Raw genomic sequence first — 22,807 nt, forward strand, 5'->3', positions numbered from 1 at the left:
ACATTGTTTGCTATGTCATTTTACATCAGGAACCCTACAGTTCTAAAAAATTAACTAGGCCCGAATGTAAAAATCATTGAGTCATGCATATTTACAACTAGAACCAGGAAATAGTTTCTAATTCATTTTTGCCCCTGTCTTCTTCTACTCGCCGCCCGCCGGCCACGCCGCCGCCAACCCGCCCCTCGCCGCCCACCGGCCACGCCGCCGCCAGCCCGCTGCGCCGCCCCCGCCTCGACGCGGATTGGGGCCCTGCTCCTCCGTGCCTCCCTGCCGCTCTGCTTGATGCGCCCGCGGCACCTCCGCGCCGCTCCGCCTCCGCCAAGCGCCGCGCCGCGCTGCCTCCGCCTTCGCCGTGCTCTGAGGGAAGGAGCGGCGGCCTTCGCGCGTGCGGGAGGGAGGGGGAAGGAGGAGCAGATGGCGGCGAGGGAGGGAGGGAGGCGCGGGAGCGGCGGAGCTCGAGGGAGGATGGAGGCACGACGCCGGGGACCGCCCGCCCGCGGCCGCAGGGGAGGGAGGGAGGGAGGAGGGGCGCCGGAGGAGGCTGCGACGGGGGAGGCTGGAGGAGGAGGCGCGGCGAGAAAAGAGACGGAGGAAAGAGACGACGCTGACGGAACCAGAGGAGCCGCTCCGTCCCTCGAAATATGGCGGATGGAGCCAACCCGCATACTGTGAGAATATTCCGTCTGGATTGAACCTATCCCTACTCAGCCCCAAACCAAACGCTCGTGGGAATGGATTGAACCCGCTCCGGCTCGCTCCGCTCTCCAACCAAACACACGGTAAACTTATCCTGTGATCCCCTAAGCAGGGCAGCCACTGACAGCCGCGTTGACACGGATGGCAGCCCAGCCTTGTCGCCGTCGAAGACGTGGACGGCCGCCCCGCCGTGGCGCCGTGCCTGACCGGGCGGCCGCGGGCCCAAATCAAACCGCGAAAGCGGGGGCGGGACCTCTTTTCGCGTTTATGCGGAAAACCCCCTGTACTATCTAGATATTAGCGTTCACACCCTTTGCCCCTCGGATGCTTCACCGCCCCGTGCGTTTCGTTTCCCCTTTCCTCCCCGCCCGCTCCTGTCTGTCCGCCAGGCTCCCCCACTCTGCCTCTGCTCCCCCCCCCCTCCCGCTCTCTCGGCGGCCGCAATCCGCATTGCCGCTCGCGGAGGCGGCGAGGCCGGCCGGAGCTGGGATCCTCCGCCGGCACCGGGTTCCGGAGAGGTGAGTCCCCGAGAAAGATCCCCACCCGTGGTCGCCGTGCTAGCTGTCTGTTACTCTCTCGCCCCCCCCCCCCCTCCTGAATTTCCCATGTTTTCGTTCCTGGTTGGGTTTGCCGCGGCGTTTCCCGAGCGACTGGTGCCCGGCGGGACTGCGGCGCCGGTTCCGCGGGATTTCTCCGGGTTTGGGTCTCGCCGTGGTGGTGGGCTGGTTCCGTCGGGGATTTCCCGGTTCCACTCCCGCGGAATGCCGGCGAGGTTTATGCGGCCGGTTGGCGGGCTAGGGTCTTAGAGCCGCCGGGACTCGATTTTTGGGGGAGTGGTTTGAGCTTGTACTTGACGCCTCTCGAGTTCGTTTGGTTTGGGATTTCAATCGCCGCGCCGAAGTTTCGTTTGGTTTCGATTTTGAATTCCGACCAAAGCTTGCGGTCACTCCACTGTTGTTTCTCTCTCTGACTCTCTCCCTCCCTGTACAGACTGATTTTGTGCTTATTTCTGGTAAGCTTTAATGTTCTGAAGATATTTCTGTACGGGCCCATGGCCACTGACATCGTGCTTGCACGGTTCCATCGTTCCGTCCAATCGGCAATAACTTCATCGAGGCGTTGATGTGTTGACAATTCCGTTGGCAGGTTCATGTTACAGACAACTGTTTGATTGCTGGAAGTTTGTGGTTGTTGCATGATTGTTGGGTGGACGGGCAATAATTCATCTCCATCACCCTTAAAAAAATCATCTTTATGTCACTAACTCAGGTGTTCCCTTATTTTTTTTGGCAATCAGGTCACATATGCTTCTATCATTGAGAGATTCTGGGCTTCACTAGGACGCATTTGGGTGGATCTGCTGAGGTTTCCATTGTTGTTGGAGGGGAATGGAAACTCCATCAGAGGCCTCAAAGGCGGCGGATGCTAAACCAGTGAAGCCACGGCCAGTGGCACCCACTGGTAGGTTCGCGTTGGGGACTGCCTCATCAATCAAAAAGCGGGCTGATGGTGCATCCTCAGTGGAGGTGGCCGCTTCCCGGTCTTCCATGATGAAGTCTACTTCATCGGCGAATGCCAGTTCAGTGCAGAGAAGAAGCAGCACAGGAACGGTTGGGAAGCAACAGGACAATGGGAGTTCAGTTGCTGCTAAGAAGGCTAGTCCTACGCTGTCGGATGGGGCAAAAAAGAGAAAGCCGGCGTCCACCACCACTGTCAGCTCAAAGCCGGCAGTGGAAAAGAAATCATCATTGACTGAGAGGGCAGCAACAGATTCGGTGAAGAAACCTGCTGTTAAGACATCCCCAACTTCAACACTGAAGAAGGTCCAGTCAAAGACAGAGAGCTCCAGTGGCAGCAGTGTCAGCACGAGGAGGGTGGCATCCAACGCTTCTCTGCAATCACCACGTTCCGTTACAAGCACTGCCACAAAGAAATCAGGTTCTCTGACATCATCATCTGTGCCTAGTCGGAGGAAGAGCTCAACTGCAGATAGCCGTGATTCAAGGTTCATGATGCTGCCACAAGTGGATTTGAAGGCTAGTGATGAAGTGGTTAGTGCTGTTCTTCTGCATTTTTTTAAACAGTCCAGATAACAGCATGATTTGGTGGTTTGGTCTGTTCAACACCTTTTCCCTTACTGTAGAGACTGGATTCAAGAGGTCATAGGGTTCGTAGTCTGAAGCAGTTGAGATTATCACCAGCTCTTGAGGTAAGCTTATCCAGCTTCCTGTCTTCTCTTCTAGTTCCTTGTTCTCTCTGCTTTCTGTTCTTTGGTAAAATATGAACAGTCTTTATGTGCTGATTTTATGCAAGCTTCCAAGTAGCATTCTATGAAGTATGCATTAAGAAGACAACCTGCATTAGTTATGTCCATGAAATAGCAGGAACTTCTGCTGACCAACGTTTTTTTTTGTTTCTAGTTTGTGTATCTGAGAGACAACCTTTTATCGAGTTTGGAGGGCATTGAGATTCTCAAGGGGGTAAAGGTATTCCTTGAGCTTAATTTTATTGTTTTCGGGTTTTCCCACCATGTGCCATGCCATACATAGGCTAATCACTTGTCTGATTCTGGGCTACTAGCTTATGTCTGTTGTAACACTTGCAGGTTCTTGATTTGAGCTTTAATGATTTTAAGCTCCCAGGTTTCGAGCCTCTCAGGAATTGCTTTGTCCTTCAGGTTTGTGCTATCCCCGCCATATTGATTGAGATTATAGATGGCTCACATGCACCTAACTTTTTTTGTATACTATACCATGTAGCAACTTTATCTTGCTGGAAATCAAATAACTTCACTTGCTAGCCTTCCTGAACTTCCTAACTTGGAGGTATGCCACTATTGCCGACTTGATCCTAACAGTTAATCTTTACTTACTTTGACATTTAACGTCTTCTGCTTATCTCTCTTGCTCCATCAGTTCCTTTCTGTTGCTCAAAACAGGCTAAAGTCACTCTGTATGGCTCATCAGCCTCGACTTCAAGTGAGTATGCTAATTGTTTTTCAATTCTCTATCTCTCTTTTCTTTTTTCCTCAGCATATCAGAATCTTTTGTGATGGCATTAACTTGTGTTTCTCTTCATATAGGTGTTAGCGGCTAGCAGAAACAAAATATCAACTTTGAAGGGATTTCCACATCTGCCTTCTCTGGAGGTATGTTTTCATATTTGACTATTTGAGTCTCTGTAGTCATGACCCGTGTGTTAGCAAGGGGTTTTGTACTCATGGGCTCTAGTCTCGTTTGGCCGCATGGGCCTGTACACCATGCGCCGGCCCTGGTGGTATTAGGATAGGTATGCGTCTGATTAGGCAAGGATCTCCTGGTTGTTGGGTGTTTCTATAAACCCTAGGTCGTCCTTGCCTATATATATGTAACTCATGCCTCCCATCCTAATCAATCAATCTTTCCGAGCCATACTGCTTTCATGGTATCACGAGTCCGGGTCCTTACCCCGATTCCCTTTCCGCTGCCCTAGCGCGCCGTCCCTTGGCTGCGCTCCGCACCGGCCTCCCGCCGTTGTTGCGTCCACCCAGATGGCCGGAACCATCCCACCCCAAGACGCCGTCGATGGCTCCCCCGACGCCGATCACCTCGCTGCTGAGGAACAGCGACGCGCTGATCGCGCCGAGGAACGCGCAGCCGCACGCGCCACCGCCCTGGAACTCGCCCAGGCCGCTGAGCTCGAAGCCGCCGCCGCCTCCAAGGAACGCGACGCCGCTGCCACCCGTGCCCGCGACGCCCTCAAGCGCGCGGCCGACGCGCGCGCCGTCGCCGACGCCCCCTCCTCCGATGATAAAGCCGAGGACGACGCGGACGCCAAGGACGCCAAGGTCGTCCACGGCTCCGATCTCCACCAGGCCATGCTGATGCACGAGGCCGCCACCGTCTTGAATCTCCATGCTCAGGCGGTGGCCGTCCAAAACATCCGCAGCCTCATCCCCATCCTCCTCGACCTCAACGCCGGGAACTACGCGCGGTGGCGTGATCAGTTCCTCCTCACTGCCGGCAAGTTCTCCTTGGAGGATCACGTCCTCCGTGACCCGCCGGCGTGCGTTTTCCCGGACTGGACACGCATGGATTGCGTAGTCAAGTCTTGGATCTACGGCACCGTCTCCAACGACCTTGCCGACACCGCCATGGAGCGCGACACCACTGCCCGTACCGCCTGGCTTGCCCTCGAGACCCAGTTTCTCGGCAACCGGGAGACACGGGTCCTGTACCTCGACGCCCAATTCCGGCAGTTCGTGCAAGGTGACCTCTCCATCGCCGATTACTACAGGACGTTCAAGCAGATGGTGGCCAAGCTACGGGATCTGGGCGAACATGTCACCGACAGGACTCTCGTCCTGAACGTGATCCGCGGCCTCAACGACCGCTACACCGCCCTCGGCCTGCATCTCCGGCGCGCTCGGCCCTTCCCCACCTTCGACGACGTGTGCGCGGACCTCCTCATGGAGGAGCTCAACCTCGCGAATCGCTCCTCCACCTCGTCCACCGCACTCGTCGCCTCGACCGCTGGCCAGCACGCGAGCGGCTCTACTTCCTCCTCCGGCGGCGCACCGCGGACACCCTCTGGCGGGGGCTCGAGCTCCGGGGGCGCGGGCTCCGGCAAGCCCTCCAAGGAGAAGAAGGGCGGCCGCGGCAGGCGCGGGGGCCGCGCCCAGCAGAAGACCACCCCTCCAACCGGTACCAGCGCCGCCAACGGCGGCAGCTCCTCCGGCACCGGCGGACCTGGCGCTAGCGGAACGCCCGGCGGGGCTCCCTGGCCTTCGCTGTATAATCCGTGGGCCGGGACGATACAAATGTATCCCGGCCCGCGGCCTCCCGTGGCGCCTCAGCAACCCGTGCGCCCTGGGCCGCTGCAAGCCTTCGTGGCCCAGCCGACCTTCGCTCCACTTGGGCTGCCACCGGGTTTCTTTGGCTACCCCGCGGCCCAGGTTCCCCAGGACGCCACCTGGGCTGCCACTCCTCCGCAGACCCAGTACAGTCCCCTCTCCGGCACGCCGTCGTGGGATCAACAATCACTCGCCTCCACGTTCAGCACTATGACGCTGAACCAGCCGCAAAATAATGAGTGGTTCTTCGACACAGGTGCCTCCTCGCATATGACTCCCGATCCTCATACTCTTTCACATACCAGCTACCCTACGTCATCTCTTCCTGCTTCAATTATTGTCGGTGACGGTTCTCTTATTCCTGTCACTTCCTCTGGCGGCGCCCACTTTCCTGGGCCTTTACATCTTAATAATGTTCTTGTTTCACCTAAACTCATCAAGAACCTTATTTCTGTTCGCCAGTTTACCATTGATAATAATTGTTCAGTTGAATTTGACCCCTCTGGCTGTTCTGTGAAGGATCTCAAGTCCAGGAACGTGATCATCAGGTGCAATAGCTCCGGGCCGTTGTATCCTCTCCAGCTCCCTGCAGCTCAGTCTCTTGTCGCCGTCTCCACGCCGACGCTTTGGCATCGACGCCTCGGGCACCCTGGTCACGAGGCTCTCTCCAAGCTAGCGCTTCCTGGGTGTACTAGAACTACTAGCTCCTCGCTGTGTCATGCATGTCAGTTAGGCCGGCATGTGCGTCTTCCGTTCGTGTGTCTTCGTCTCGTGCTTCACATAAGTTCGACCTCATACATTGTGACCTCTGGACATCACCTGTTGCTAGTGTCTCGGGTTTTAAATACTATTTGGTCGTTCTTGACGATTATTCACACTATCTTTGGACGTTTCCCCTGCGGCTCAAATCTGACACTTTCTCTACACTGTCTCACTTTTTCGCTTATGTGAAAACTCAGTTCGGCGACACGATCAAGGCAGTTCAGTGCGACAACGGCCGCGAATTCGACAATTCCAGCGCCCGCACGTTCTTCCTCACCCACGGCATTCACCTCCGGATGTCCTGTCCTTATACATCCCCGCAGAACGGTAAAGCCGAGCGCACCATTCGTTCTATTAACAATGTGATTCGCTCCTTGTTAATCCAGGCCTCGCTTAAACCGTCCTACTGGGTCGAAGCGCTGCATACAGCGACCCTCCTGTTCAACATCCTCCCTACCAAGACGCTGCACTTCGGCACCCCTCACCATGCCCTTCTCGGCACCGACCCATCATATGCCCATTTGCGCGTCTTCGGTTGTCTTTGCTACCCTAACCTAACCTCTCCGCTACAGCCCCCCACAAACTTGCACCACGCTCATCCCGTTGTGTTTTTCTGGGGTATTCCGATCACCACAAGGGATACCGTTGCCTTGATCTTCAGTCCAACAGGATTTTGATCTCGCGCCACGTCATCTTCGACGAGTTCACCTTTCCCTTTGCCGAACAAACCCAACCTGTAGCGGACTATGGTTTCTTGGAGGATTTCACTAACTCGGTGCCCAGCCCCATTGGCTCGTCACCTCTGTTCCCTGCAGGTCTTCCCGTCGCCCCTTGCGCGCCGGCCCGCGTCGTTCCTGCGCCCAGCACCACTGCTGGCGCAGGTCCTTTCCTTCAGCTGGGGACTGGATCGCCGCCCGCCGCTCAGGTCGTGCCACGCGCGGCGTCGCCTGCGCCAGCACCACGCACGGCACCGTCCTCACCCGCGCCACGCGCGGCTCCGACTTCGACGACATCCTCCGCGCCAGCGCCACGCGCGGCCCCGACTTCGACGACATCCTCCGCGCCACGCGCAGCCCCGTCTTCGCCCGCGCCATACGCGGCGCCATCCTCGACACCTGCGCCACGCGCGGCCCCACTTCACGTCTACTCACGCCGCGCCTCTACGGTGGTTCCTGCGCCGACCAGCGCACCGGCCCTCCCCAAGGGTGCTGTTCCCGTCCCTCCGGTCGTCAACGACCATGGGATGAAGACTCGCGCCAAGTCCGGGCTTCGCTTCCCGTCTGCATACCAGGCGGCGCCCCTGTCTCCAGTTCCTCGGACGTTCCGCAGCGCCCTCGCCGATCCCAATTGGCGGGTTGCTATGGAAGCGGAACACTCGGCCCTTCTGGAGAACAACACCTGGGAACTCGTACCGCGCCCACCTCGTGTGAACATCGTCTCCGGCAAGTGGATTTACAAGCACAAGTTCCATGCTGATGGAACTCTCGAGCGTTACAAGGTACGATGGGTGCTTCGTGGCTTTACTCAGCGTCCGGGCATTGACTTCGACGAGACCTTCAGCCCGGTGGTGAAGCCCGCCACGGTCCGTACAGTGCTCTCGATTGCACTGTCCCGTGGGTGGGCTGTTCACCAACTCGATGTGAAGAACGCCTTCCTCCACGGCACCTTGACCGAGACCGTCTACGCTTCCCAGCCTGTCGGGTTTGAGGACTCCGCACATCCGGACTTTGTTTGCCGCCTCAACAAGTCCCTCTACGGTCTCAAGCAGGCGCCTCGGGCATGGTACAGTCGCTTCGCCTCCTACCTGGTTTCTCTTGGCTTCGTCAACGCCAAGACCGACACCTCGCTGTTTGTGTACCACCGTGGCGGCGACACCATCTACCTGCTTCTGTACGTGGATGATATTGTTCTCACGGCTTCATCTACGGCTGTGCTCCAGCGCACCATCTCTGCCCTTCAGCATGAGTTCTCCATGAAGGACCTTGGCGAGTTACATCACTTCCTGGGAATGCGTGTTCAGCGGCGTGATGGCTGCTTGCTTCTGTCTCAGCACCAGTACATGCTGGACATCTTGGATCGGGCTGGCATGGCACAGTGCAAGCCTTGTTCCACCCCCGTCGACACCAATCCGAAGACGTCTGCCGCTACTGGAGCGCCTGTTCAGGATCCATCAGATTTTCGGAGTCTGGCTGGTGCACTGCAGTACCTGACGTTCACTCGCCCCGACATTGCGTATGCGGTTCAGCAGGTCTGTCTCCATATGCATGATCCTCGGGAAACTCACTTGGCTGCGCTGAAGCGCATTCTTCGCTACGTTCGAGGTACCCTACACTTGGGGCTGGTTCTGCGTCCTTGTCAACAGGAGGATCTGGTGGTGTATTCTGATGCTGACTGGGCCGGCTGCCCGGACACTCGCAAGTCTACCTCAGGCTATGCAGTGTTCCTCGGGGATAATCTTATCTCCTGGTCGTCCAAGCGTCAAAACACGGTTTCTCGCTCCAGTGCCGAGGCAGAATATCGCGCCGTCGCCAATGCTGTTGCCGAGGCTTCCTGGCTGCGCCAGCTTCTCAGTGAATTACATTCTCCCCTGCGCCGTGCCACATTGGTGTATTGTGACAATATCAGCGCAGTCTACATGACCTCCAACCCAGTTCAGCATCAACGTACCAAGCACATCGAGATCGATCTTCACTTTGTGCGGGAGCGTGTTGCAGTTGGTGATCTTCGCGTGCTCCACGTTCCTACGTCTTCACAGTACGCCGACATCTTCACCAAGGGACTGCCGTCTTCTGTCTTCACGGAATTCAGGTCCAGTCTGAACGTTCGATCCACTGACGATCAGACTGCGGGGGCGTGTTAGCAAGGGGTTTTGTACTCATGGGCTCTAGTCTCGTCTGGCCGCATGGGCCTGTACACCATGCGCCGGCCCTGGTGGTATTAGGATAGGTATGCGTCTGATTAGGCAAGGATCTCCTGGTTGTTGGGTGTTTCTATAAACCCTAGGTCGTCCTTGCCTATATATATGAAACTCATGCCTCCCATCCTAATCAATCAATCTTTCCGAGCCATACTGCTTTCACCGTGAACCATTTACATCCTTATGTTTTTATAAAAGAAACTCAGCCTGCAGGGGGAAGAAACCCCCGAGCATTGAATAAGAGAAGACCTCTCACGTAGGCCGAGAAACCCCCCGAACCCTTGCCCCACCCTTACACAAATGTAAAAATCTCTTTGATTCTGGCCTTTAACCACAGGCTATTTATCCACGTGTTATGTAGTAAGGTGACACATGAAGACTGAAGCTTACTATTGTTGCTAACACTGCATGGAATTTTGAACATGAATATTAGGTATTCCACTGATTAAACTGGACAGTGACTCTGTTGTTCTTGAAATATGATGTTATGGACAACTTATATGCATGAAAGGGACAACTCAAATTATCCATGAACACAAGCTACCAGTCTTTATGGGGTTCAAACACTTCGAGTCATAATTTTCTGTATAAGAATTATGTGGTTGAATCACTAATATTGATATGCCTAGATGTTAGTCTGGTACAGCATGCTCATCTTGGATGTTGAACTGACTGCAGCATTTACGCCTTGAGGAGAATCCACTGCTTGAGATGCCACACTTGGAAGCTGCTTCTATTCTGCTTATAGGTCCTACTTTGAAAAAGTTCAATGACCGAGGTATGTCCATACATCTTGTCACTGTTTGCTTGATTGTCTGATTTCGTAGTGAGAAATATTCATCTTAATGCCCTAACAGCTTTGGGCCATTATGCACATAATCCATTTAGATTGGTACTAGTGAGGATATATCCAGATAGTTGTTTGCATAAGAAAGGTTGCACATTATTGTTATGATTTTTTGGAAAAGGTGAGAAAAGACAATTTCAATGGCCCATCTGCATGTCCATGAGCATGGCATCAGTAATGTCTACTATAAAGCCCCAGCTATCGACAAAATTGCTATTATACTACATGTTCTACTAGGGGCATGCCCTAAGTTGTCTGTGTGCATCTTGAATGCCATATCTAATTACTTCTATACATTTCATATTTCTGAAGTGGACATCTGATGCAGATCTGAATCCCAATGAGGCAGAGGTATCGAAGCAATATCCTGCTCATACAGCTATCTGCATTCGCGATGGCTGGGAATTTTGCTCCCCTGAACTTGCTGCTGGTATGATTTACTGAAGAACAAAGACTCTTTGCTGACATTTTATTTTTATCATCAAGAGCTCAAGGCTGATCCCGCTATTTCATTACTTCAAAACTGTGTTTCGGTTAGAACCGTCTTCATTCTAACACAAATGGTTTGGGGAAGGGAGTAGTTAACCAGTTTTTTTTCCTCAATGCATAAAGACAATTGTGTTGTGAGATAAGAACCTCATGTCCATATAGAGATTAGCATGCATACTTCATGGTTTTTCTTCTTGAAAAGTTACTGGCCATTGTATTCCTTTACTTTTTTTTTTTCGCATCATCATGAATCAAAACAGATTGTTGCATGACAAATCTTGAAGTCATTGAATGGACTAAGGTTGTAAATATATGTCTACCTAGTTTCTATGTTTAATTGAGAGTTCTAAGTGCAAAATTATGTTGCCTGGACAGATTCAACATTTTCCTTCCTAGTTGACCAATGGAAGAATAAGTTGCCTCAAGATTACATTGTGAATAAAGCTTACGTTGACCATCCATTTGAAGAGGATCCATGCCATTGCCATTTTAGCTTCACAAATCTTGGTAGTGAGGGTGAGCTAGTCCTCAAATACCAATGGTTTCTGGGTGGCAAAACACCAACTGATTTTGCACCTATTCCTGAAGCATTGAGCGAGGTATGATACTCCTTTAAGTGATCTGCATAAGACAAAAACATGCTTTGGACTTTTGTACTGTCATCCATGCCTCCTCTAGTCTCTAAGGAATACTTATGGTTTCTATTTGATTTATGGTTGAATCCATCACAATTCCAGTCTGCTTCCTCTATTTTGATCAGCATCGATTGAGTGGGGTTAAAATGACAAAAATAACCTTGTTATTGCGAGTATTTGCTGCAATGGTTAAGGTCAATTGGCCAAGCAGTAAGGCGACTTCTGTCGTTTGATCCCTTGTTCACCAGAAATGCCTAACTGTATTGATTATTAGTATTATATATTTATATGTTATTTGGACAAAGGATTCAGACCATAAATCCTATGACATGAAATTGAGACCACATTAATATCTTATAAAATCTTCAGCATCAAGTATGCATCTTATCTCGTTTAATGTCATTTTGGTCTTAACAAATACAAAAACTTGTACATGATACTGCCGTCATCTGCAAATTAACTTGTACATGCCATCATCTGCAAATTCTAAGTCCCTGTCATCATTGTTGCACCATTTTGTTGTTATGCAACCTTTTTGCCAGCTCTAAACCCTTGCTATATGTAAACATCAGGTGTACTGGCCGAAGCACGAGGATGTTGGAAGATGTTTGAAAGTTGAATGCACCCCAATACTGAATGGCGCTGAATTTCCGGCCATTTTTGCTATATCTTTACCTGTTTCTCCAGGTACATTAAAGACTCATTTTATAAGCAGTATTTGTTAAGCCAGAATTTTCAGGCTAGTTGTTCTATAGAGGCCAAGTTTGCATGTAGAGTTGTATATATAGTGTAAAATTATGAAACCCTTTCAGTAGAAGTACTCAGAAAGTTCATTGCTGTCCTACAATATTTTGGGTTCTTGTTAGGGAGGTGATTTGGCATTCTTATGGGTGGTAATTGTTTTGCTGTCCTGTTGGCTGCTGCTATCGGATCACTTAGTATAATCAATGCACCTAATCACTTTGAATCAAAATTGTTATGTGCGGCTATATGTTCCTTAATCAATTTGTGTTTACCAGGTACTGGATGTCCAAAGGTCATCAATTTGACAGTCAGCGGTGAACTAGTGGAAGGAAACATACTAACTGGAGTTCCTGAAATTGCCTGGTGTGGTGGGACACCGGGAAAAGGTGTTGCAAGGTTTGTTTACCCTATTTACTCTGTATCTATCTTGGCTAAATGAACAATCTAAATGTGCTCAATCAATTCTAAAAATTTCATGTCTAAGAAAACTGATTTGTTAATCCTCTTTTGAGTCTAGTTGGTTAAGGCGAAGGTGGAACGGCAGTGCTGTAGTAATTGATGGAGCGGAGGGGATGGAATATCAGCTGACAGTCGATGATATCAATTCAAGTTTGGTATTTATGTACACCCCTGTTACAGATGAAGGTGTCAAGGGGGAGCCGCAATGTACAATGACAGATTTTGTAAAGGCTGGTATAGTACTTTGGCCCTGCAATTGTCCTATGTTTTCGATACTCTTGTAGTCTTTTAGTTTTCTAGAATTTCCCCTCTATTAAACTAACATGTATGTTACATATTTGGTTGGCTCAAAAGCTTCTCCTCCATTTGTAAAAGGGTAGCAATGCATTTTAATTTAAGCCAAAAGTAATGGGTTGCTTAAATTGTTTCACGTGATATACAAACAACAACAACAACATAGCCTTTTTTCCCAAGCAAGTTGGGGTAGGCTAGAGATGAAACCCGAAAGAAATAAGTTCAAGGTTCAGGAAATTGTTTCACGTGATATATTTCCTGAAATCCTGCTGATGGAAGAAGTTCCTCCTTTTTCCTAGGAAAGTCTCTAGAAAGTATGTTTTCAATAATATATGTACATTTGCAGCATTGAGCATTGGCAGTTGAAAAGTGGCATCTGGTTATAGTTATCAAATCTTCATTTCTTTATAGAACTGTTTGCTTGTTTCGATATTTAATATCATTTTTTATATGGGTACTCATGTCATTCTCAGTTTGCAAGTTCAAGAAAGCTGTTCATAAGCCTGTAGGGAACTGTTACCAACGTTTATATCCTTTCTTATGTTTATAGCTGTTTGTCTATGACTTTGTTTCAGCAACACCATCAGTCAGCAATGTACATGTTCTGGGAGATATTGTTGAAGATAATGTTATAATAGGAAAGGGAAAATACTTTGGTGGCCGAGAGGGACTAAGCAAACTCCAGTGGTATAGAGAGAAGGAAAATGGGTATGTGCCACTACTTGTCATCTCAAAGTATTGAATAGAGGAAAAACTTATGTGTTGGCTAGAATTTTCATCTCCAGCAAGCATTAGAATTCTTAAAATCACTGGCATTTTATGATATACAAGGATAATCTGTTGTGGGCCATTGATAGCACACGTTTCCATGCTTCTTGGAGCATTGATCCTGCTTACACAATGAAGTATTTCCTATATTTACATTACACTTGAAAAATCTGTAATGATTGAACAATTACAAGTTAACAACTAAGAACACTTGAACAAACAGCGCATCTTAATACTTGGATAGAGATATGCCCTTTTGAGACTTTTGTGCTGCCAAAACCAACTCAGCTTCATGATTGAAAGAAACAATTCTTATGATTTCACTAGAAATGATTACTTGCTGCACCTATTGTTGGAGTTGTCCAAATAGATTAGTAGACATAGCAAGCAGTATCTGTGGACTGAACCTTTTTATCTATACGCTTTTAAGGAGCAACATCGGACAACTAAAGTCAACTTTGGGTCTGCTGAATACTGATTTGTAAACAAAACAGGGGAAACAAAAAAAAAAAACATCATGTGTACAAGTGGACTGGACACCATGTAAATAACATGTCATGTAATCTGAACTGCCAGAGAACTGGATGAACACAATTGTAAAATCATAAGTGTTGGACCAAGGATAAAGGCCCCCACCCCTCCCACTATAACACCTGGGTTTTATGGTCGGGTTGGCTAGGTGGGGCGCTCTAACTTGGTATCAGAGCCGAGGTCCTGGGTTCGATCCCTCCCGGCCACGCATTTCCGCTGCGCGATTTCCCCTGCGTCTCTCGTGTGCTGAGACCTGCTGCGGGCTACGCCGGGCTCGCACGCCGTAGGGGGAATGTTGGACCAAGGATAAAGGCCCCCACCCCTCCCACTATAACACCTGGGTTTTATGGTCGGGTTGGCTAGGTGGGGCGCTCTAACTATAAGTAATCCATATAGCTAAGTCGAATGATTGTGGACCCATATTTTGTGCTAATGGGCAATTATTTGTTTGTATGCAGTGATTTTCTTCTTGTGCTGTCAGACAGCATGGAGTATACACTTACCAAGGATGACGTGGGCAGGCACCTCAAATTTGTATATACCCCTGTCAACCTTGAAGGTCTGTTGAACTGGCAGTGGCAGGCATTAGCTGTAACATGTCTACTGCTTGTTCGCACAAAATTATTTTGCACTGACATATACTGATTAGTGATTACTTCTCCAGGCCAAGAAGGTGAATCTGCTTGCACGGTAACAGATGTAGTTAAGAAAGGTACTAATGTAATGTTTGACATTTGTGCCAGTTCTGACATTTTTTTCCTTTTGGGATAAGACTGAATATATGTGCAATTGCTTTATGCTCGTCATTTGGTCAGCCCCTCCAAAAGTCTTCAATTTAAAGATTGTTGGGGAAGCAAGGGAAGGAAGCAAGGTATCTGCTAGTGCTACTGTTACAGGTGGAACTGAAGGGTCCAGCAGGGTTCAATGGTACAAGGCATCTTCCTCTGAATTTAAGAATGAACATGAGCTTGAAGCCCTTAGTACATCAAAAGTTTCTAAGGTAAGATCAGCTTTGTTCTCTACTGCTATCATTGATGCACTGCTCAAAAATCTAGTCACTTTTGTTTGTTTTATTATGTTTAATGTGATAGAACTGATTGCAACCTTCTTTCGATTCTACATTAGACATTCCGAATTCCTCTCGGTGCTGTTGGATATTATATTGTTGTAAAGTTTACACCTGTGGCACCTGATGGTGAAATCGGTGAACCAGCCTATGCTATATCAGATAGTGTTGTGGAAAGTAAGTGCATATCAGTCAACCTTACCATTTTTCCTAAAAGGCTTCTATTTAGTGTCCATTCTGGCAATTATGTTTATTATGTTCACATGTCATGGCCATTCGTACTTCTTCCCATTTGTCCACTATCTTCCCACACTCACTGGCTTATTTGTGCTAAAATGCTTTGTTTGAGTGTTCATTCTGGCAATTATGCGTACTATGTTCGTATTTGATGGCCATGCGTAGTTCTGACCGGTCCATTATCTGTCCACACTCAATGGCAACTATTGGGATTATTTTTATCTGAATTCTGAATGACCTAGTATGGGAGAAATGATAGTGCTTATTCTTCTACTGGAGTATTTCCATAAATTAAGGTGCCAGTAAATTTTCCTTGGATATTGCTGTAGCACCGTTTGAACTGAAATTAAATCAAGACTTAACATTCATGTTTTGGAATATATAGGATAAGTGAATCTTTGAAGATAGATCAAATAATCTGCAATCCTTTTTCTGTAGGAGTGACTTGTAATCCTTTTGTAACTCAGAGCCTCCTAGGAGGGCGAGTTGGTTTGTCTCTCTGCTGCTGGGCTTGCTATGTCACGCATCTAGCCATATCATTGTAGCTATTAAACCATCATTTGGGGAAGCACAAACTTGTGGTTTTGCCAATCGTGCTGCCATTTCTATCATTAAACAGCATCATTCCCTTTCCTTCTTGCAGCACTGCCACCAAGTCTGAACTTCTTAACAGTGACTGGTGAATTCTGTGAGGGTCAGATATTAACGGCATCTTATGGGTATATTGGAGGACATGAAGGAAAGAGTTTATATAGTTGGCATCTTCATGAGGTATGTTACATATTTACTGTATTTTCTTGGTTTCTATTCAGTGCTGAGCAGCAGTGCTTGTTCTTTAGCCACTTTGCTTCACTGATATAAAATTTGACAGACTGAAGATGATGAAGGCACTCCAGCTTCGGAGGCTTCTGGTTTGCTACAGTACCGTGTTTCAAAGGAAGCTATTGGAAAGTTTGTTTCTTTCAAATGCACACCTATGAGGGATGATGGTATTGTTGGTGAGGCAAGAGCATTCATGGGAAAGGACAGAGTTACTCCAGGTGCTTCTGCTCTCTATATCTGGCTTGAACAATTTCTTTGAAATGGAAGACATCATTCTATGTCGTGAAAGCTATCTCTTTATTTGCTTCCTTGGCCTGGATGACAGGTGATGCATATTTAGAAACTAACTACTGAATGAACCTGGTTTCTCTATGAAATAGAACTCAAAGGTGTGAAAAATAAAAGAAATAGAAGAATGATTGTACATTGTTAAATTCCTTTGCAGTTTCCTGCTTACTTCAGCTCTTTTTTGTGTTCAAGAAAAAACTTCAGCTGTTCTTTTTGTACATATGAATCCATATGTCTTTCCTTGGTTGCTGTTGCGATATGTTCTTGACACCTATGCTTGAACAAAAATTCTTCATACATAACAACTTTGTTTCAATATCTTTGCGCTGCTGACAGGAATGCCAACATTACTTTCTCTTGAAGTAACTGGTGAGGCCATTGAAGGAAAAACTATGGTTGCCAGCAAAAGATATTGGGGAGGAGAAGAAGGGGACACAATGTTCCGCTGGATATTGGTAGGCTATTCTTATTAAGTGCTACTTTTCCGCTGGTGACTCTGGACATCAACAGATTGGATCTGTTGAGGAGGGGAGGGCACAGCCCAGGGAAGGGGGGGGGGGGTGCCGGCAGTGGTGTGGTTGGCGCCCAAGGTAGGGCGCAGGGAAGGAGGGGAGGCGCCCTAGGGTTAGGGCGCAGGGTAGGGGTGGCGCCGATGGGGGGAGTCCCCTGGACGGCGGCTAGGGCAGCAGAAGGGAGGGGGGGGGGGGTGCGCACGGCAGGGCAGGGACAGGGCCCGTACTCGTGATACCATGTAGAGAGGTATGATTAGGGTAAACACCACACACCCAAGGAGGGTGGTGACCTCTTGTATATATAGGCCGTATAGGCTTGGAGTACAAGTAAAGTCAGTTACAAGACTTATACAAGTCAAATACAGCTATATACATCTAATAGTAAAAAAAAGGGCGTACCTAGTGCCGTAGGCTTCCCGCACTGTGCGGGGTCTGGGGAAGGGTTGTCTTTAAGACCCAAGCCTTATCCACACAAATGTGCAGAGGCTGAGGCTCGAACCCGGGACCTTCCGGTTATAGACGGTAGGCTCTACCGCTGCACCAGGCCCGCCCTTCTTTATATACATCTAATAGTAATGTATGTAATTACTAATAACCAGATTATACGTTGACCAATTACATCCTCCATATAAATTCTTCCTAGGTTTCAACTCTTAGGGTACTTTGGACTGAAAGCTTTGTTGTTTTGTTGTAGGCAAGTTCTGATGGAACTGAGAAAGAAATTGAAGGTGCAACAAGTTCATCGTATACCTTCAAATGTGATGACATTGGCTTCTACATATTTGTCTTGTGCAAGCCTGTTAGAAATGATGGAGTTCATGGTTCTTTGGTGTCGACAGAAATGATTGGTCCTATTATACCAGGTAGATAAGTTGACAACTATTACATATTTGGAAAATATACATTTTTCTCTACTGTGTTCCTTGTGCACACGTGCACTCGCATGGGTGACTTACACCAAGTAAACGAACTCTTCACATCTTTGTGTAATTTACTTATTTACAGGGCCACCAACATGCCAATCCCTTGAACTAGCTGGCTCTATGGTTGAAGGTGGTCGTTTGACCTTCCATGCTGAGTATACTGGAGGGTGAGATATACACTGGTGTTCCAGGTTATCATTAATATTATATAATTGCTAAAATCTTTATTCTTATTCTAGTTTGAGGAGAACTTGCATCCAAGAATGGTTCAGACTACATGGTGATGGTCGCAAGGAAAAGTTGACTGCTGATGGTCAGTTCATAGTCTTCTTAGGACATATGCTATCACACACGACTCCAATATTTTCTATCCTTTTCTCTGTGCAGAACTAACAGTTAATTGTTTTCTCAAAATAGAATGTCTAGATCTTGATCTAGTTGACGTCGATTGCCGGATCGAACTGGTATATACACCTGTACGAGAAGATGGATTACAGGGATCACCTAGGAGTGTTATTTCGGATACCATCTTACCTGGTTCGTGTTTTTTCACAAATTGCCTTATTGTAGTTGTAAAACATGGCTTGTAACTTTGTACTGTTTGCCACAGAAGGCTTATTTTTTGCTTTGGGGGTAGGATTACCACAAGATTGTGGCATGAGCAACCATTTTTTGTGATACAGAGATACAAATTCTATGCTGTGTACATACATGATAAGAATATAAGATAAAAGCAATTTGGAACAATATCCTACTAGTCTATGTATTGACTATATGTTAACACATCCTTTCATGCAGGGGAGCCCAAGGGTGTCAATCTTATTCTACCTGAGTGTTTCGAGGACAATGAAATTTCTCCCATCAAAACCTACTTTGGTGGCAAGGAAGGCACTGGAAAGTATACATGGTTTCGAAACAAAGAGAAACCTGATAACTTGGAATTTGATCTGATCGCTGCATCTTCAGAAGTTGTTGGAGAAACCTTGTGCGTTCTTTTACTTCCTGTATCAAATTTGTTAGTGTAGGATGATTCACATAAGGAAGTAATCCCTTGATGGATTTTGTACACAGAAAATACAAGGTTTCCTTGGATGATGTTGGTTCCTACCTGGTTCTTTATTGGGTTCCTACACGATATGATGGAAAGACTGGTGACCCGGTGATGGCTATCACTGATGACCCAGCCATGGCAGGTTGGCCCTTGATATGTTCCTGCTTGACATTTTCTGTATTTTTTGCACTGCCTCCAGATCCTAACTCTTCATAATACATGCAGCTTTTCCGTCTGTTTCGGATGTTCACTTGGAGCAGAAAAATTCAGACGTATATTGTGGACTAGGCATCTATTATGGTGGATATGAGGGATCAAGCTTGTATAGGTGGTACAGGGAATCTAGTGATGGAACCAGAATTCATATAGATGGTTCTTATTCAGTCACATATGAAGTGACTGATGCAGATTATAGCTGCCGCCTATTGTTTGGGTAAACTACTCTAGTCTATGTTGCTATTGTATTTACACACTTGTTATATGACTCAGTTGCATTGCCATATTCCTTAGGAGTAAGATAAAACTCAATATATGCATTGGTTTAATACAATGAATACTATCTAAAACAGTAGAACATTCTAACAGGATGACTTAGTAAGCGATTTTGTGATTTGGCAGATATACTCCTGTTCGCTCAGATGGGATAACTGGTGAAGAAAAGCTGTCTGAACCATCTGATGTAATTTTGCCAGGCAAGTCTCTGAACCTATTGGATGTTGCTTTATGTGACCCCCACTATGCTTACAGCTCTATACCCCAACATAACTTTGGCCCTGGGCCGTCCCACATCTTTGCAGTTTTGTGTAACCACATGTGTTCCTTATCAATTTCCTTTCAGAACCACTCAAAATCGAGACACTTGTTTTCAAGGGAAATCAGGTTGAGAGAGAAACACTAACTGTTATTGAACAAATTCCAAGCAGTGAGATCCAACAACATATATGGAATATCTATAAGAACGAGATGAAATATCAATGGTAAGAAGCAAATCTCTCTCCCTCCCTTACTTTGCTTAATGTGTATGTAGCACTTACTGTGGATCTCTGGATGTAGGTTTGTTTCCAGTGGATCGGGAGAGAGTCAGCCTTTTGAACCATTGGCAACCCAGTGCTCTCGCTCATACAAAGTACGCTTTGAGGATATTGGTCATTGCCTGAAGTGCGAATGCTTTGTTACTGATGTATTTGGACGATCTAGTGAGCTGGTATCTGCTGTGACTGCTCCTATTCTGCCAGGTCTTTTGTTTTCCACCTATACCTCGTTTTTCTTAATACCAAAATGGCTTGCATTTTACAACGCATGAAAAACTATTTCTGTAATGAGCAATGATTCTACCTTTGTGAAGCATTTTACAATTTATGAAAGTTATTTTTCTAGACCAGTATGATTTGGAATTTTGGATTTTAAAGAAGTATGACTGACTCCAAATAGGATCTGTTCTAGGCTGATACAACTGCATCCTTGAATTGGGGTTTGGGATGCGTTGTATTTTTGTTAATCCAATATTTGTAGGTCCTGTCATCTTCACCGAAGTTCTAGTTACTCTGGCACTTTGTTTTGAACTTCAATTTTTTTGTTGGTTCAGCGTACACATGCTTCTGTTGTATTTCTTGATGAATTTGAGCGTACTGCACACTAAAGGAAACATTCTTGGCTAAGCGTCGATGCAACGTTGAACTCTTTCTTGAAAGTCAAATTACATTGATTGCAGTGTTTGTCACTACGTTTTATAAAAGAATGATGGAATATGCATTATCATTAAACAGTTTGATATTTGGTTTTAATAGGAAGGCCTAAAATTGAAAAACTGGAGATTGAAGGAAGAGGTTTTCACACTAACCTATATGCTGTTCGGGGTACCTACAGCGGAGGCAAAGAAGGCAAGAGTAAAATACAATGGCTCAGATCGATGGTCGGAAGTCCTGATCTCATCTCTATACCTGGTATGATTTTGCTGTAAATCTATAATGCTAGGGATGTGTGTACACTTTAACTGTATTGTAATATTTAACTTTTATTGTGCATGAATGTTTGCCCAAGTTTTGGTCCTTGTATGCAATATCCATGTACTTTGAAGTTGATACAACTGAACCAACTTCTTGTCCAGGCGAAATTGGAAGAATGTATGAAGCTAATGTTGATGATGTTGGGTATAGACTTGTTGCAATTTATACACCAGTGAGAGAGGATGGATTTGAGGGACAACCTATTTCAGTTTCAACAGAGCCGATTGCAGTTGGTACAGTCAAATCACCTACAAAGCCGTTTCCTATTCATGTTCATTTATTGTTGATTCCTGCAATTTTATCTGGTAAGCACTAAGTACTACTGCTGTCATCTTATGCAGAACCTGAAATTTACAAGGAAGTGAAACAGAAGCTGGACGATGGTTCAGTTAAATTTGAGGTGGCACTGATTTAATTTATAATGGTGTTATTTGCTGGTATTTTAGAGCCATCATAGTGAGCTATATGCACTGCTGTTGAGAATGAGCGTTTTTTAGTCAGCTATTTCCCCTCTAAAACCTAGTGCTGATAAACTCCACAGCAGAGCGGCCATTTCCTTGAAAAGCAATAATTTCAAGCCTAATACTGCCCAATTTGTGCTATTTCCGCAACAATTCTGTACCTATCAGACAGTTATCTTCAATGTAATTTATTATTTGTTTCTGCCTGAACAGGTTCTGTGTGACAAGGACCGAACACCCAAAAAGGTACGCCATGCCATATTCTGCATGCGCACCCTGGACTTCAATTATTCCTAACAACTAACAATTCCATTTTGCAAACACAACAGGTGCAAGTAATGGGACATTTGGAGCGTAGAGTTTTGGAAGTCAACCGAAAGAGGATTAAAGTAGTAAAACCTGGATCCAAGACATCATTCCCCACTACTGAAGTACGAGGAACATATGCTCCTCCTTTCCATGTGAGTGCTTCAAGTGACTAATATGAATCTATTACAGGTATAAATTTTGTCGAGTTTTATATGTAGAGATGATGGTAAAAATTAATTGAATCTTGCAGGTTGAGCTGTATCGCAATGATCAGCACCGCTTCAAGATCGTCGTCGATGGTGAGAACGAAGTCGACCTGATGGTGCAGACGCGGCACATGCGGGACGTCATCATCCTCACGATCAGAGGCCTCGCCCAGAAGTTCAACAGCACCTCCCTCAACACGCTTCTCAAGATCGAGGCATGATGAAGGAATAGGGATACCTACCTGAAACACCTGACAGTGTAAAACCAAGTAGTACTAGGAATGTCGTTTTGTATTACAATTACCGGTTAGAGTGCGTGTATTTAGTAGGATTTGAAGCGTGGCGGATTGTGTGGCCGTGTGGGATGGCTGTGCGTGTTGCGTTACATGTTTTTGCTGGTTGATTTATCAAATCAGGAGCAGCATCAGCTGGTTGCTCCTCTGACTAGTCATGAAATGTACATAAGAGTGTCAGAGTGAGTGAGAGTGGTGTTGCTTGGTGCTGTATTTATGCACAGGTTGTGCTTGTCAACTGTCATTTCGACGGTAAGCATGTTGATGGGGGTAGTTTTTTTTTTGTCGTGGTCGCCGGCTTTGCATGTGTACACATGAAACTTGTTGGGCGAATGGTGTTTAGAATGCCTGCACACATTTTTTTTACTCCTGCACGGGCAGTGGTACTCTACGAAGCTGTATTTGCATAAGTGTTACTCTGCGAATGTAAAATCTGTTCATAGGAAAAAAAAACATCCGTCACGCGAATTCGGGCCAGCCAATGCGATGCTGTACACTTTGTTTAATACAGAATTACCTACTAAAGCCAGGTTTATTTTTCTGTAGACGGAAATGGCAAATGAGACATTATACTTTTATTCACTCTTGTTTGTTTGGTTTGTCAGCCAACAGTACTTTTTTTCACATCAAATCAGCACTAGCCAACCCAACAGTATT

General features: G+C 46.9%; 1 protein-coding gene across 1 annotated transcript; it reads left to right on the forward strand.

Moving 5' to 3' along the window:
- The first annotated feature begins 1,026 nt into the window (after window positions 1–1,026).
- On the forward strand, window positions 1,027–22,434 carry LOC120659332 (187-kDa microtubule-associated protein AIR9-like). Its single transcript, XM_039937428.1, has 38 exons — window positions 1,027–1,217; window positions 1,997–2,750; window positions 2,843–2,908; window positions 3,120–3,185; window positions 3,305–3,376; window positions 3,459–3,524; window positions 3,615–3,677; window positions 3,782–3,847; window positions 9,888–9,987; window positions 10,385–10,486; window positions 10,921–11,144; window positions 11,753–11,867; window positions 12,200–12,320; window positions 12,442–12,617; window positions 13,253–13,385; window positions 14,435–14,535; window positions 14,641–14,688; window positions 14,792–14,976; window positions 15,102–15,219; window positions 15,923–16,050; window positions 16,151–16,319; window positions 16,726–16,844; window positions 17,596–17,764; window positions 17,907–17,991; window positions 18,064–18,137; window positions 18,242–18,361; window positions 18,623–18,809; window positions 18,896–19,017; window positions 19,101–19,308; window positions 19,494–19,567; window positions 19,714–19,852; window positions 19,929–20,110; window positions 20,663–20,818; window positions 20,983–21,114; window positions 21,223–21,281; window positions 21,556–21,588; window positions 21,672–21,803; window positions 21,902–22,434. The coding sequence occupies exons 2-38, from the start codon at window positions 2,088–2,090 to the stop codon at window positions 22,076–22,078; spliced, it is 4,950 nt and encodes a 1,649-aa protein (XP_039793362.1). The 5' UTR covers window positions 1,027–1,217; window positions 1,997–2,087; the 3' UTR covers window positions 22,079–22,434.
- The last annotated feature ends 373 nt before the right edge of the window (window positions 22,435–22,807 follow it).

The sequence above is a fragment of the Panicum virgatum genome, chromosome 2N (genome assembly GCF_016808335.1).
Source record: "Panicum virgatum strain AP13 chromosome 2N, P.virgatum_v5, whole genome shotgun sequence".
Classification (NCBI taxonomy): domain Eukaryota; kingdom Viridiplantae; phylum Streptophyta; class Magnoliopsida; order Poales; family Poaceae; genus Panicum; species Panicum virgatum.

Coding starts and splice junctions, on each gene's coding strand:
- LOC120659332 (XM_039937428.1), top strand. CDS start 2,088: ATGGAAACTCCATCAGAGGCCTCAAAGGCGGCGGATGCTAAACCAGTG. Junction 18,362..18,622: donor TTCGGATACCATCTTACCTG/GTTCGTGTTTTT, acceptor CCTTTCATGCAG/GGGAGCCCAAGGGTGTCAAT. Junction 19,853..19,928: donor AACGAGATGAAATATCAATG/GTAAGAAGCAAA, acceptor CTCTGGATGTAG/GTTTGTTTCCAGTGGATCGG.